This window comes from Schistocerca serialis, chromosome 1 (genome assembly GCF_023864345.2).
Source record: "Schistocerca serialis cubense isolate TAMUIC-IGC-003099 chromosome 1, iqSchSeri2.2, whole genome shotgun sequence".
Taxonomy (NCBI): domain Eukaryota; kingdom Metazoa; phylum Arthropoda; class Insecta; order Orthoptera; family Acrididae; genus Schistocerca; species Schistocerca serialis.
The window spans coordinates 920047445-920064630 of record NC_064638.1 but is presented as its reverse complement, the minus strand read 5'-3'; the positions used below and the strand labels follow the sequence as shown (position 1 = coordinate 920064630).

Genomic DNA, 17186 nt, shown 5'->3' with positions numbered 1-17186 from the left:
CTATTCACCGTTTTTATTTTATAGTAACAGTACATGATTAGCTTCACTCAGACATATATTTATGATTAAAGCGAGCTATGGCTTACAGTACAGTGCTCTCTATTTGCTCGACTTCCGACGCCTTATAACGAGAAACTTAAAACTTAAGAATCCATTTATATTTTCCAATCAAAATACAAAGTAGCTCATCTGTTGTCTGTGCCTAATTAGTAAGGGGACTGATGACCTCAGATGTAAAATCCCATAGTGCTTACAGTCATTTGAACCATGTACTTAGTACACTTTTATCTACCCTCGAAAACAAATTAACAAGCCATGTCTCCGCAATGTCCTTTCTTTCAGGAGTGCTAGTTCTGCAAGGTTCGCAGGAGAGCTTCTGTTAAGTCTGGAAGGTAGGAGATGAGGTACTGGCAGAAGTAAAGCTGTGAGGACGGGGCGTGAGTCGTTCTTGGGTAGCTCAGTCGGTAGAGCACCTGCCCGCGAAAGGCAAAGGTCCCGAGTTCGAGTCTCGGTCCGGCACACAGTTTTAATTTGCCAGGAAGTTTCAAGGAAAATAGAGTTCTCTAAAGTCAGTTATCAGCATTTAGCGCTGACTATTCGCAATACCCAAATGGTGGTAGGATCCTCTATTACAACTCGATTTTTGACCAAAATTTCAAAAAATTGAAATTAGCAGGAGAATACTGACGATTTTTTTTAGTTTTCAACCACTTATGACTTTTCGTGAAAAGCACGTTTATTACAGGAAATAATAGGAAAAAAAAATCGAAAATCAGTTATTTCAGAAACAAGTAATTTGAGCGGTTTTAACAGTCAGATTAAACTTACCTTGAAAAAAAAAAAAAAAACGATAGAACCGAAAACCGGTTGCTTCAGCGAACTTAAGAAGTTAAGAGCCTTCGGGAGAAGTAAGTAAAAAATATAGACAGGGATTTATGTGTTCACAGTAGTGTAGGGGATGGAGGTGTTGAGTTGCGAAGTGAGATGTGGGTGGTGCGCTGGTGATTAAATCAAGAGAACAACGAAACAACACTATTTTTCTGGTCATTGTGTCTGTTGTTATTTGCAATAATGATTCAAATGGCTCTGAGCACTATGGGACTTAACTTCTGAGGTCATCAGTCCCCTAGAACTTAGAACTACTTAAACCTAACTAACCTAATGATATCACACACATCCATGCCCGAGGCAGGATTCGAACCTGCGACCGTAGCGGTCGCGCGGTTCCAGACTGTAGCACCTAGAACCGATCGGCCACTCCGGCCGGCTTTTATTTGCAATTTAAACTTTTATTTTATGTGCAATAATTTTCTGATATGTAAGATAATTTTACGGCCCTGAACTCATAATTCGACCTTTTCCAAATGTCAACGCTGGTAAAACTAGTAGTTTAAAGGAACAAATAATTTTGAGATAGTTGGGAAAAATTTGCCCAGTTTCTATTATTTTGACGACTTTTTTGGATGCTATGGGAGACTTTAGAAAACTCAATCTGGAAACGCTGGTCTAGCTGAGTACAGTCTGAGTCTAGCGGTTGGGTTGAGACGATCCGTGAATCGGTGCTGTTCTGATTAAACTGCTGATTCATTTGGAATATCATAATCCACGGCGCATTATTCACTTTATACCCCCGGATCACCTTCAGTTATTAACATGTAGTCTTCCTCTTACGCTTTATACGCTGAATAAGTAATATTTCGATACTTGGTAATTTTCTCGGTATTGCAGCGGTGTGGATTACACTGTGGTGACAAAAGTCGTGGGATACCTCCTAACGTCGTGTCGGACCTCCTTTTACCCTGCGTACTGCAGCAACTTGATGTGGCGTGGACTCAACAAGTCGGAAGTCCCCTGCTGAAATCCTGAGCCATGCTGCCATAACTGCGAGCGTGTTGCCGCTGCTGCATTTTGTGCGCGAACTGACTTCTCGATTATGTCCCACACGTGTTCTGCTGCCATAGCCCATTAACGCCAAATTTCGCTGCGCTGTCCTAACGGATACATTTGTCGGACGTCCCACATTGATTTCTGCGGTTATTTCACGCAATTATTGTTTTACTATTAGCACTGACTACGTAAACGTCGCTGCCCACAGTCGCTAAGTGAAGGCCATCGGTCACTTTGCTATCCGTGGCGAGAGGTAATGCCTGAAATTCGCTACACTCCGCACATTTTTGACACTGTGCATCTCGGAATATGAATTCTCTAACGATTTCCGAAAAGAAATAGCTCAAGCGTCTAGCTCCAACTACCATTTCATGTTCAAAGTCTGGCGTGATCATAATCACGTCGGAAACCTTTTCACTTGAAGTAGTTGATTATAAATGACAGCTCCGCCAATTCACTGTCCTTTTATACTTTGTGCACGGGATACTACTACCGTCTGTCTATTTGCGTATCGCTATTCCATGACTATTCTCAACTCATTGTACGGGAAACATTTAAGTTACGAAATGTACAGGGGATGGACTAAAAAATGGAAACAAGAATCACAACATATTACCGTACCTAATACGGTGTAGAAAAGCTGTTGGCATTAATAACAGCTTCCAGTCGACTCGTAATACAGGTGCTGTACGGTTTTCAAGGGAAACTCAGACCATTTCTCCTGTAAAGTACTTGCAAGTTCTGGTAACAATGGCAGAGGTGGGTAGCGATCACGTACTCTTCTCTCCAAAGAAGAGCGTAAATACTGGTGACAAGAGAGATGCGACAATTCATCTTCGTGCTCACGAAACCTGTTCTGGACGATACGAGCTGTGTGAACAGGGGCCTTGTCGGCCATCACCATTGGAGAATAAACATTATACCCTGGGGCGGACTTCAGCAGCCGAAATGCGACCTTGCAGAGTAACATTGGCGCCCATGGAATACCACCGTAAGACCACCCAAATCGTCACCGATCGCCCGCCAAGTTTCACTCTTGGGAAGTAAACGCGATTAGAAGTTGGAAACAGTTTCAAACAAGACTCATCCGTTAAAATGACGTTCTTCAATTGCTCCATTATTCAGGTTTGATGGCTTCGACCTCATGTTTTCCTTTTACGGGCATTTGCATAACTGGTGAGTGGTTTTGGAGTTTCTGCTCTCCGAGCAATTCCCAGCTTAGTTTTGTTTTGGTGCTGACAGGGTTGCGTGTGCGACATTCAGTTCGGCAGTGACTTTTTCAGCTGTCGTTCTCTTACTTTTCGTCCCCATAGTTCGCAATGAAGGTCTGTCTTGATCGCTCAGCACACACTTACGTCCACACTGTGACTTAGCGGTTGATGTTTTTCCGCTTTGCGTGCATGAGGTATAAATAATCGATATGGTGCCTATTGAAACACGAAACACTTCGATTGTCTTTGTTACGGAAGCACTCGCTATTCGACCGCTAACAATTTGCTAATGCATGAACTCACTTATCTCCGACGTAATACACTCACAACTGTACGGTACACTGTTCTGACAGCTACTGACACTTGCAAGGTACTGGGAACACCGCACAGGTGCCCTTCATTATTAGATGCAACAGCACATCCTACAGGCTAGGCTAACATCTGTATTTATGGACAAGCAAGCATTTCTCGCTGTATTTTCACGTTTTTCTCCAGCCCTTGTACGTCACGTACACGAGTGTTTACTGACTCTAAACTTGTGCTATTACTTAATGTATTGTGGTTTCGATAAACTGTCAAATTAAAGTCCCATATTTTTCAAAGTATTTTCGCTTTTCCTGATATTACCACACGGACCGGTATTAGGTTAGTATTACTTCTTCTACTTAATTTTATTTTTTTGTAGAACGTGTAAAGCAATGCCTATCAGCAGTGAAGCAAAGCAACACTTTGCACTGCTCACACGGTACAAAGGTAAGGCCTCCGCAGCCTTCTAGCCGGCATCTTTACCTGTCCTTCTGAACATCGCAGACAAGCCAAGTAACTAAGCTAAAAAAATATAACCTCACGTCCACTTTTACGTTGGCGCTGGGTCCCGAGGTATCGTATATGATACCCAAAAGTTTAAAGGATATAAATCCGTTATAACATTAATTTATAATTAGCTATATTAACTGAGGAATGTCTGTACTAATTTAATAAGTGATTAAAGCTTGTATTTAGAAAAATATGTTTTTTTCTTTATTTCGCTCAGACATGCTATGCAGTTGAAGAACCCGAAGTTTGCAATCAATGTTGACTCCTTGTGATGCTCGAGAGAAGAAAGAACTAGTGAGGTGTGCAATTTCGATGTGTATCATACACTCCTGGAAATGGAAAAAAGAACACATTGACACCGGTGTGTCAGACCCACCATACTTGCTCCGGACAGTGCGAGAGGGCTGTACAAGCAATGATCACACGCACGGCACAGCGGACACACCAAGAACCGCGGTGTTGGCCGTCGAATGGCGCTAGCTGCGCAGCATTTGTGCACCGCCGCCGTCAGTGTCAGCCAGTTTGCCGTGGCATACGGAGCTCCATCGCAGTCTTTAACACTGGTAGCATGCCGCGACAGCGTGGACGTGAACCGTATGTGCAGTTGACGGACTTTGAGCGAGGGCGTATAGTGGGCATGCGGGAGGCCGGGTGGACGTACCGCCGAATTGCTCAACACGTGGGGCGTGAGGTCTCCACAGTACATCGATGTTGTCGCCAGTGGTCGGCGGAAGGTGCACGTGCCCGTCGACCTGGGACCGGACCGCAGCGACGCTCGGATGCACGCCAAGACCGTAGGATCCTACGCAGTGCCGTAGGGGACCGCACCGCCACTTCCCAGCAAATTAGGGACACTGTTGCTCCTGGGGTATCGGCGAGGACCATTCGCAACCGTCTCCATGAAGCTGGGCTACGGTCCCGCACACCGTTAGGCCGTCTTCCGCTCACGCCCCAACATCGTGCAGCCCGCCTCCAGTGGTGTCGCGACAGGCGTGAATGGAGGGACGAATGGAGACGTGTCGTCTTCAGCGATGAGAGTCGCTTCTGCCTTGGTGCCAATGATGGTCGTATGCGTGTTTGGCGCCGTGCAGGTGAGCGCCACAATCAGGACTGCATACGACCGAGGCACACAGGGCCAACACCCGGCATCATGGTGTGGGGAGCGATCTCCTACACTGGCCGTACACCACTGGTGATCGTCGAGGGGAGACTGAATAGTGCACGGTACATCCAAACCGTCATCGAACCCATCGTTCTACCATTCCTAGAGCGGCAAGGCAACTTGCTGTTCCAATAGGACAATGCACGTCCGCATGTATCCCGTGCCACCTAACGTGCTCTAGAAGGTGTACGTCAACTACCCTGGCCAGCAAGATCTCCGGATCTGTCCCCCATTGAGCATGTTTGGGACTGGATGAAGCGTCGTCTCACGCGGTCTGCACGTCCAGCACGAACACTGGTCCAACTGAGGCGCCAGGTGGAAATGGCATGGCAAGCCGTTCCACAGGACTACATCCAGCATCTCTACGATCGTCTCCATGGGAGAATAGCAGCCTGCATTGCTGCGAAAGGTGGATATACACTGTACTAGTGCCGACATTGTGCATGCTCTGTTGCCTGTGTCTATGTGCCTGTGGTTCTGTCAGTGTGATCATGTGATGTATCTGACCCCAGGAATGTGTCAATAAAGTTTCCCCTTCCTGGGACAATGAATTCACGGTGCTCTTATTTCAATTTCCAGGAGTGTATATGATACATCGGGACTGAAAAGTTATTTTAAATAACTTCGTAAAAAGTGAATGAAAGCAGTTGATAATAATCCAATTTTTTTGCTGGTAAACAGTTAGTGAGAAACTGCATTGTTTCCACAAAAATCCAGAAGTTTGTTGGATAGGCTCCTCCCCATGAAGAAAAGTGCTACAGATGCATTCGTTATCACCTAATGTAAATTACTTGCTGGCTGACAGTTGGGGATGAAATATCCATTAGGTTTATTGACGATACAGAACACCTAATCCACTCACTGGTCAAACTTCTTTAATTCAAAGAAATCACAGGGCCTTCATCAAAAGCAGTCACCAAGACAAACAGTTTTTTTTTTTAATCATCGACGCTGCACTCAGTTTTGTTTTGGAGAAATATCATTTTTCTATACTTCTAATTTGTGCACCGGCCAGTTAGAATATTATTTTTATTGTAAAACTATTACACTGGTATCTCGTTCACATCGCTGCAGTACTGTTAACGGGCCCAGTTTGAAAACATTTTAGATCACAACTTTACGTTCACTGAAATACTATAGTGGCTTACGTAAGATACAGTGTATTGCGCTAGCATTGCTGATAGTTACCGACATAAATAAGTCGGAAGGCATTTTCTGCGTGTAACGGCAAATATTTTACTAATGGTTTTGTTTCGCTGTGACTTTTGCTGTTCGTGAATAATCTGTGTGCCTTATCTTCCAGGTCCAGGAAGAGAGTGCGCCTTGGCGGATCTTCCGTGTCTTGCTAACAACAGTTGTAAGTAAACTACCGTATACGTTTGGAAAAGCATAAAGCTAGAGCTTGTCAAGTGCTATGCGATACTTCATATTTCAATAACGTGAGAAATTAGTAGTCCAGCTGTACCATAGATTACATTTAAAACTGCCAAAAAAGTTGGATTTTTTTTTAATTTTCGTCAAATGTCAGCCGATACTTACATATTCTGGGGAGACTAACCTCTGTTAGGCTGTTTATCTTAATTGTTTTACGCAAGACATTCGTTCCTGTTGGTGATGTTTTATTGTACAGGATGAAGTTTGCTAGGACTTCGTTAAAATTGAGCGGCCCGTCAAAAGAGTGAATTAATGCCATGAAGTGATTTCTGCAATTTAAGAATCGAGCAGAAGTCATTAGGACTTTTGTCCTGGTAGTGCGGTGAGTGGTACAGCATTTTCTAGCATTGTGTCCGAGCATTGTCCCGCAAAATGATGGGCGGATTCTTCAGAAAGCGTCACCGATTCTTTCTCTAAGCTGTTCGTTTTCGTCACACACCCGCCACCAGCTTTGAGAAAGAAGCGGCGACGCTTTCTGAAGGATTCGCCCATAATTTTTCTGGAAAATTTTCGGGCACATGTGGCCCATACTACCGACATTTAAGCCATTGTTAGCTTCAATTTTTATTCATAAAGAGTAGGAAGCACTTCATGGTATTCGCTTCAGAAATATTACATAGACTCATCGGGCAACAGATCACTTCTCACGATCTTTCAACACAACCGGCGCTCCTAAGTGTATCCTACAACTTCCACATTGATGGCCACAGATTATATACCATGCAGGCGACTACTCTGAAAGTTAGAAAAACTTTTAAATATGTATCTATTTTATTTAAGTTGTAAATAGAAGTTGCCACTATTGAACTTCCAACCCTCGTAGATGTAAAATCGCAAACAGAAAACTTGTCAGAGGAATTCCCTATCACCTAGGCCGCAGGCGGTTCCAGCGTGCTCTGTGGGGCAAAGGCTGCCCTCGCCCGCCCCCACTCTCGTTCGCGGGCGGGGCTGTAGTGCAGACTACCCGCCAGGCGGCCCGATTTCACTCGTCCGGCGCTTGCGCAACCTGCTTGCCCACCGCTGGCCCCCCTGCATTCAAAAAAATGGCTCTGAGCGCTATGGGACTTAATATCTATGTCATCAGTCCCCTAGAACTTAGAACTACTTAAACCTAACTAACCTAAGGACATCACACAACACCCAGTCATCACGAGGCAGAGAAATTCCCTGACCCCGCCGGGAATCGAACCCGGGAACCCGGGCGTGGGACCCTGCATTCAGTGAATGCATTGCGTATGCTACAGCCCGTCTGCAACACTGCATGTCCATCAGCCGTTTGCCGAAACTTCCCACCCACTCGTATGCTCATGCACGAACAAGTGCTGCAGGGACGGCGGGGGTGAGGGTGAAGCACGTGAGCTGGGCCTGGTGGTCTAGTGTGCCAGGAAAGCGAGAAGTCGGTATCGAATTACGGTCGGCCCACGGATTTTTCAGCCTTCTTATTAATCCAGCCTTCATCTCTAAATAATGCCAGGAGTCACCAGAAGCTAGAGGTGGTTGGGATTCCACGTTACACTGTAGGTCCCCCTTCTCCATTTGGATGGCTGGGTTAGGATAAGGACTCGCAAGTCGCCTAGATGGCGTCCAATAGTAAGACGTGCACCCGACGCCTGAGTCACACGAAATTACACAAATCAAAAAAAGTTTTGCATCACCCCAGTTCCCAGAACTCCTGAAGACAGACGTTGACTATGGATATTGTATCACAGACACAGTCCCTTTGAATGTTCAGAGATGTCACTAAAGCCACACAAAGATGTAAGGGGTCTGACAGCCAATCAGTTCAAGTCATTCCACCAGGAGGGAGGTACGTGGCTCGTGTTGTCTGTAGTTCAACCATGCGTAGACGGTCAATACCCTCGGATCGATCACGTCCTCATTGTTACTTTGTGCCAGGAAGGCATCTCAACAAGGGAAGTGTCCAGGCATCTCGGAGTGAACCAAAGTGCTGTTGCTCGGACACGGAGGAGATATAGAGAGACAGGATCAGTCGATGATACGCCTCGCTCAGGCCGCCCAAGGGCTACTACTGCAGTGGATAACCGCTAGCTACGGATTATGGCTCGGAGGAACCCTTACAGCAACGCCACCATGTTGAATAATGCTTTTCGTGCAGTCACAGGAAGTCGTGTTACCACTCAAACTGTGCGCAATAGGCTGCATGACGCGCAACTTTATTCTCAACGTCAATGGCGAGGTCCATCTTTGCAACCACGACACCATGCACCGCGGTACACTCCGCGCCAATTATCTGAAAGCATGGTTGACGTCACAGCGAGGAATGCTGCGGAGCTCGGAGCAAGCGTATGCACGCCGAGCTGAGAACATTGATTGCGCTAGGCTGACCAGACGTCTCGGCTTTCACATAAATGTCCCGGCGTCTTCAAATAACCTCTCTGGACACGTAATTGTCCCTGTTTTAATCGAGAAACAAACTGCGTGCAGTAACATTTCTTACTTAATTAAAAATTATGAGAATTACATTCCCTAGTAGTAGGACGTTAGAGAAATGTGTTTCACAATATTTACCATATTTACCGTATTAATAATAAAATATCTTCTTTCTAACGAGGAACTGCTAAAATCAGTCCATTCATTCTTCTGATAAATACTACTAAGATAAATCTTAGGATAAAATATTTACTTTGTGTCTTATTACAGATTAGTAATATTTACATTTCCCATCTCAATTCACAAATTGAAGATACACTTTTTTCTTGAGTTCATCAACTGTAGCATCATCATGGGCCTACTATCAGCTTCAAAATATCACAGTACCTGGGAAGAAAAATAAAAGTAAGACGTAACAGCAGTAATGAAGTTATATATAAACTATAAATAAAAGCGTCCTGGTTTTTTCTCTTTGAAATCTGATCAGCTTAGAATGCGAGGACTTACCTTCAGTCATTATCACGTAGCACAGTTCTCCGTCATCTTCAGAGCTAGAATCACAGCAATTAGTTCTGCTATCACTGTCTGCACCACCTAAATCTATGATTGTCTTATCTATCTCATTGTCGATAAATATTTCTTTCTGCATGTATTCCCTCTCAATTTTTTAACGTGTTCGCACAATGGAATTCAGTCTTCTTTACTCATGGGTTTAAATTTCTCCTCGCATAAATTTTTCACATACGTTACGTTGTAGAGAACGTTCCTAGAAGCTACCCTACCAGTTACAACCGACCAAATATCTCCTATTGGATTTAATTCTAGATGGTAAGGAGGAAGGCGTAAAGCAACGTGATCAGCAGTTTTGAGGATTTTATCGACGGAATACTCGACGGTCGTTGCCTTGGTTCTTCGAACGAGCTCATAGAGAACGAGCTTCAATATGTTATCCGAGAATGGGATTCGTTCCTTTGTTAGCCACTTTCTGATATCGTCTTTAGTTGAGTGAGATGTTGGAGCTCTGTTTATTTTAACATAGTGATATGGCGCATTGTCGAGAACTATTATAGAGTTAGATTGGGAATCAGCTTTCCTGTCAACCACTTCTCATAATTTTGTTGGTTCATTTGGTTGTCGTAATCTCCCGTTGCTTGATTTGTCTTCCACATAACAAGCGCATTAGGAATAAAGCCATTTTCGCCGGCTGCATGAGTTATTATTAGGTGTTGTCCCTTTGATACCGGTTTGAGGAGACCGTGAGGAGTATTATCACTTCATGATTTCCCAGTTACATGTGACGATAAAATAAAAGTTTCATCAACGTAAACAATGTCTGTTTTCTTCCCTACATTTTTTTATTTACTTCAAATGCGATATTCTATTTTCTCTAATATCGCTTCTCTCTAACAATATCAGCCTACTTGATGTTGTTTTTTTCCAGCGGAAACCAAATTTCTTTAGTAGCCGCCTTACACTAGTGTTACTTCCTTGAAAGTCTACTGTTTCTTTCAGCTTCTGTTTAATTCCTTCCACTGGAGGCACAAGTTTTTCAGCCAGATAAAAGTTGTAAACAGTTCTCCTAACAACGGCCTCATCAAAACTATCAACGTCTATAAGTCTTTTGCGTTTACGTCTTTTGTCTGGAGTTTCAAATTTCCCTTTCCCGTGATATTCTGATAGCCTGCCTTCCCTTTTAATTTTCTGGATACCGCTACGCGAAACGCCTGTGGCCACTTCAGTTCACAGCTGAGCTTGGTTCACCGGAATGTTCATCCCCTGAGAGGACTCAGCCTCCATAAACATTAAAACCTTATGTATAATCTCCTGTGACTGACTATTCAGTTTTCTGCCTTTTAGTTTTGAAGTACTAATAGACATTATATTCAGTATGAAGTGACTGTGCACTAGTAATATAAATACCGAAAAAGAACGCAAAGGTGGAACTTGTACTGTACTCACAAAGGACACACGTGTCACACTGAGGACAACCGAATCTATTTGGACAGAGCTGCACACTTCCGCGCATGCGCAGTGGCTATCGAGCTGTTTCAGAGCAACGGTCACGAAGCTCTCAGATACCTGGCGCGGACTGTACAGATGGGCCCAACAACATGCCGAATGGACCGCTCGGGACTGACATCACGTTCTCTTCACCGATGAGTGTCGCTTATGCCTTCAACCATACAATCGTCGAAGACGTGTTTGGAGGCAACCCGGTCAGGCTGGACGCCTTACACACACTGTCCAGCGAGGGCAGCAAGGTGGGGGTTCGCTACTGTTTTGGGGTGGCATTACGTGGGACCGACGTAGGTCTTTGGTGGCCATGAAAGGCGCCGTAACGGCTGTACGATACGTGAATGCCATCCTCCGACTGATAGTGCAACCATATCGGCAGCATATTGGCGAGGCATTCGTCTTCATGGCAACAACTCGCACCCCCATCGTGCACATTTGTGAATGAGTTTCTTCAAGATAACAACATGTTCTCCACACATGAACCCTATCGAACATGCCTGGGATAGATTGAAAAGGTATGTTTATGGACGACGTGACCCACTAACGCCTCTGAGGGATCTACGCCGGATCGCCATTGAGCAGTGGGACAATAACCTCTCTGAGGGATCTACGTCGGATCGCCGTTGAGCAGTGGGACAATCTGGACCAACAGTGCTTTGATGAACTTCTGTGTAGAATGCCACGACGAATACAGGCATGCATCAATGCAAGAGGAGATGTTACCGGGTATTAGAGGTACCGGTGTGTACAGCAATCTGGACCACCACCTCTGAAGGTCTCGCTGTATCCTGGTACAACATGTAATATGTAGTTTTCATGAGCAATACAAAGGGCGGAAGTGATGTGTATGTTGATCTCTATTCCAATTTTCTGTACAGATTCAGGAACTCTAGAAACCGAGGTGATGCAAAACTTTTTTTGATGTGTGTATTATTATTTATACGTGAGCGTAAACTACGGTGTACATCAAGGATCTGAAATGGGACTTTCTCTTACGATGATTTAGATCTGTGATCAGGACGTTTATGCTGATTCGCATAAAACAACTGAGGGCCATTTTAACAAAACTCAACAAAGCCATTTACAAAATTTTGCAGGAGGCGTGTTTTTTTAGTTGTATTCAATATCGTTGGTTCCAAAAATCCCAAAAATTGATATCGATCATCCACATAGATACGAATTGATGAAGGACTAATTGAAGTTCGTCATTAACAACCTTTATTGAGAAAAAAGTTACAAATTACCAATTTTTACAAAACTCAACATATCCATCTTTCATGCATGATTCTTCTTTATTTTATGAAGCTAGGTGTTACAAGCATACATTCTAAGTATTTGAATTCAATGGGCTCTACCTGCATACCCAGAAAAGACCACTGTAAATGTGGCCGAAACGTCGGTTTCTCTAGTATGTTTATGTTATGACTCAGTACTGTACTCAGAAAACTTTTGTGTCTAATGAGAATATCTGCATTTGTACTAAAGGTTGTCCTTCTAAATGAACTGCATCTGCTGCACGTCCCTTTCATGTAGCTTGGGAGCTCGTCCATCTCAGTTTTCCTTAGACAGTTATTGTCCTTCTACAAACTGTTTGTTTAGACTCAAAATAAAATCAGACTTAGCTGCCACTTTTCTGAATGTTGAGGCACGTACAGTGATTATATGAATGTGTGGTGTCTGTTCTTCCAGACATCCCTCCGAAAGAATAGATACCAGGCATTCATGTATATTCGATTCGCCTAGATAGGCAAACGAGCCACCTTCTTCACTGCGGATGCACAAGTACGTCCTACCTCTTGCATGGAGAAAATGGACAGGGACTGTGGATACGTGGCACTAGACGGGGATGTGGGTCGGTCGTGAGCCATGTCGAGATAGTCCGCAGAGCTGCGATGGCACTTTTCCTGGATAGCGTAGTTGAAGAACCTGCCTAGTAAGCAGGAGACCCCAGGTTCCAAATGGCTCTGAGCACTATGCGACTTAACTTCTGAGGTCATCAGTCGCCTAGAACTTAGAACTAATTAAACCTAACTAACCTAAGGACATCACACGCATCCATGCCCGAGGCAGGATTCGAACCTGCAACCGAAGCAGTCGCTCGGCTCCAGATTGTAGCGCCTAGAACCGCACTGCCACTGCGGCCGGCTACCGCGGGTTCGAACCCCAGTCCGGTACGCATTTCCACTCGTCCCTGCTGATTCCACGTAACGTCCCGACGCAGCTGACATCAGTAATCCCTTCCGTTCGCTTTCCTTTCTCCACCCATTCACCTTAAATTTACACATACACCCATGTCTCTGCAACCTTTTTCTCTTATACGGTATGAGATTGACACATATCTTTGTGTACATTTATCGTCTTCCTTCTGCGTCTTTTAAGTAAATTCACTCTCATGTATCGTAATAAGAAATTATCCTGTTCAGCTCTTGTCTTACTTATATACAGGCTATGTTTAAAATGAGTAAGGTCGTAGAAACAAAAACATGCTGCTTACCATGCTGTTTCCTTTGTTGCTTCAATACGGTTACAGTCTCTATCCAGATCTTCATTTGAGAGTGCAGTCGTGCTCTTGTTACTCTTTTGACGTTTTCGTCTCCTGCTTTTTCCTCCACTTTTCACCCGCTGTACTGATTTAGAATATTCTAGATCTTCTAATATCTTTTAATAATGATGTTCCAACAAGAACGGTCTACAACAGCTACTATTCTTATAGTGCAACAGTAGCTGAACACGAAAGAGAAATGCAAAACGCACTTTTTTTACAATCGCAGCAAACAGTTCGTTTATCTTGCAGGCTGTTGTGTCATTGCCCGACAATAAACACATGCGACTGTAAAGGTTATTGAATGTAACTTTTAAGATCAAAGTTTCAACCAACCAGAATACAAGAACGATTAGCTGACGTTGCGGAATCTTGAGAAATGGAGTGTAGAGTTTTGTGAAATGTTGCTATAATCAAGCGCCTTATATTCAGTTTAGTAGTATTTTTTGTTAGCCATTGGATGAGGCTCTTATAAAGGAACCAGGATCCGTTAAAGACATTTTGAACAAAATTGTGTTTGTTGAGTTTTGTTAAAACGGCTTCAATTAAGCTTGCTGATGACACAGCATTAGTAAAAACAGCAAAAAAAATAGATATCCAACATGTAGTTAGCTCTGTTAGAAGTCAACTAAGTAAATGGTCAACATGAAGCAGTTTATAAAATAAACAACAGGAAAACAGTATTAATAAATTCGCATAACTCCCAGAATAGCATCTTACATTATCCTGATGTCATCATCAACAATCAATCCATTTTAAATGAAGAAGCAACAATATTTCTTGATATTTGGACACAATGTGACCTAAAATGCGACAAATATATTGAATGCAACAATTCCAAGCTGAATACAGGATGTTGGCTTTTAAGGGCCCTAAGACGCTGCATAAATGAGCAGTCACTAATGAATTGTCACTCTGGATATTTTAATGTTCATCTAAAACATGGCATCATATTCTGGGGAAATTCCGCAGCAGATACGCCGATTTTTAGGATTCGAAAGAGTGCCATTGGGTATATTGCAAGGACTAGACCTAGACAGTTATGTAAACCATTCTTTAAAATACTGAACGTACTAGCTTTACCATGCACGTACATTATGTGCACATTAATGTGCAGGGTGTGTCAAAAATAACTTTACAACTTTGGAATGATATAGAAATTTATTAAGATAACTTATAGAATCGATATATATGTCATTTTGTACCAAACAACCTCAAGGTTGATTTACATAGTGCGTACACCATTCCGCCACCAGGAGCACAAGCGTAGTGTACAGATTACATGGCTACTTTCACTGATGCACAGTGTTCTCGGTGTGTGTTTTGGTTTCATGAAACGAACTCTGCAACAAGTGTTCGGCGTAAATTTCGCACCGAATACGCTAAAGAACCTCCCATGCTAAACAATTAGGGCAACCTGAAAAATCGAACTTACGCTGCCGTTGCACAAGTTACACCCGATTTGCTTCAAAGAGCGTGGGAAGAAATTGATTACCGATCCAATGTTGACCGTATCACAAATGGTAGTCACAACGAACCAAAATGACACTTGATCGCTACATCTACCGATTCTGTAAGTTATCTCAATAAATTTCTGTACCATTCCAAAGTTGTGAAGTCCTTTTTGTCTCACCCTGCTTATTAATTTGCAATGATGAGAAAACATGTGACCTGCATGATCACAGTACTAGAGTAAAAGTAATCTTACATGTATTCCCAGTTACATGTATTCCCAGTCAATGTGAGAAAGGTACGTCTTGTAATGGAATAAACTGTTCAACAAGTTGACAGATGATTTACAATGTGTGCCAGATATAAATGCAGCTGAAAGATCTGTTAGAATGTATCTGCAGTACAACTGCTGCTTTCCAGTTAGTGAATACGTGAACATCAAAGTATGTAATATGAAACTTTTGTACTATGTCTCCTGAGTCTCAGTCTAATGTTAAATGACATGAATAATCGTAAAACAGCTGCAAGCATAGCTGAAACTCATGACTCAGCGAAATGGAACGTTAAAATAAATACTGTAAACCAGAACAGAAAAAAATATGCTAAATGTAATGGCGCGAATTATTCTGAAACCAGTAACAAATACCTTGGAATGAAATCTTAATATCGTAACGCATTTAAATTCTACGTTAATCGGCTTTTGCTGTTGCTGTAAAGGGTGTTCTTTGTTAAACTCATTGTCATGCAGGGTTCTTCAGCAGCTTCAAACCAGACAGTGGGGAAGTGTCTGGAGATGAATCAGGCATGTCCTGCGAATGCTACCCTGGTTGCTTCGACATCGCTTATTACCTCAGTGCTACGTCGGGATGGCTCTTCCAGTCCCAGTACGACACCACCAAGTTCTTGTAAGTACATGTGCTTCTGGGTAACCTAGATAACAAAAGTCCAAAGAATACAAAAAATTTTCAATATTGTCTCCTAAAGAGCTTAAAACCTGAGAGCCAGATTATCGAACGAATGACACTCGTTTCTGACTTCTTAAAGGAAGTTCTCCAGTTAATTATATATTCAGCCCTACTCTCCTGCCTCTTGCACAAACTCATCACTCTATTTACAATTTCCATAACATCTACCTTCATTTGTTAAAGCATCCTTTTGTTTCCTACTGCCACAGGGGAAGCTCAAGTAAAGGAAGGTGTACTGATTGATTGTTGCTATAAGACAATACATAAAATAGAAAATGATGTAATATAGTGAAAACTATGGGTAAGAACGAAGTTTGATATCACTGCGCTGGCGCGCGCAAGCGTGTCTGTGTGTGTGTAAGGATGGGGGCATTTGTGTGAGGGGCAGAAAAGGGAGAAGAATGCGGAGGGAGGGAGCAGTCGTCCATATTACGAAAGTATCAGCTTGCCAATGAGTCTTTGGTACACTTACTAGAGACTGGGGCTAGTTGATATAGTTTTTAGTTTTTGATGACCATGTTTCTCACTTCAGTACTTAATGCTTATGAGACTGTTGGAGCTGACAGTGTTACTCTTTCGCTACTCATTAATAACGAAAATATCACTGAAAAACTTGTACATTGAGTTCGTAAAAAAATACAGAGACTTTAGAACTATGCCAAGTTACTTCAGACTAGGGTAAGTTAATATTGTCCCGGAAGTAGGTTGGAATACAACGTTGATTAAGTGTATCTGAGAAATAAGTGCACCATAAGCTAATAACGACGAAAATTTTATTCCTATGTAAAATACTGGAAAAATTATGTGCACGTTAAGCATCATTATTAAAAAAGGTAAAAATATATGTATGAAGAGAATGTATATAAAAATCAAAAAGGACAAGGAAGGCCTCAATTGCAACTTCATATACACGAAGAAAGTAGGTCGATCAGCCACTTTACCTCCTTGAGTCCAAATAATACAAAAAATTAATATTAAAAATATTTACGAAATACTTCTTTATCATCGCAGTAAGCAACGAATACAGGGAGAAGATGGTCAAAAGCAAACAATCAATTGTTTTAAGAATTTGGTTTCACTTTGGGACATGCATTTTTAAATCACCCATCATTTCATGAGATATATCTGAAAGCAATTTCGCATTTATCCGACATCTCGAAACTTTCATGAACTCATAATATCTAAAACAATTTACAGGCCTAAATAAAAATCAGAAATGGATCTCAAAAGTATATACTGCCCCAGTGCTCTTATTTCGAAACTATTCATAAAAGCAGTAGAATAAACTCAAATTTATGTTACAATAGCTT

At 42.7% G+C, this 17186-nt stretch overlaps 1 protein-coding gene across 1 annotated transcript in view; it reads left to right on the top strand.

The window, feature by feature from the left end:
* Positions 1-15820, top strand: part of LOC126448373 (sodium channel protein Nach-like) — a 117658-nt gene extending 101838 nt beyond the window's left edge. The window contains exons 7-8 of the mRNA XM_050090996.1: positions 6380-6433; positions 15660-15820. Coding sequence (XP_049946953.1) covers positions 6380-6433; positions 15660-15820 — 215 coding nt within the window. The remainder of the gene's footprint in view (positions 1-6379; positions 6434-15659) is intronic.
* The last annotated feature ends 1366 nt before the right edge of the window (positions 15821-17186 follow it).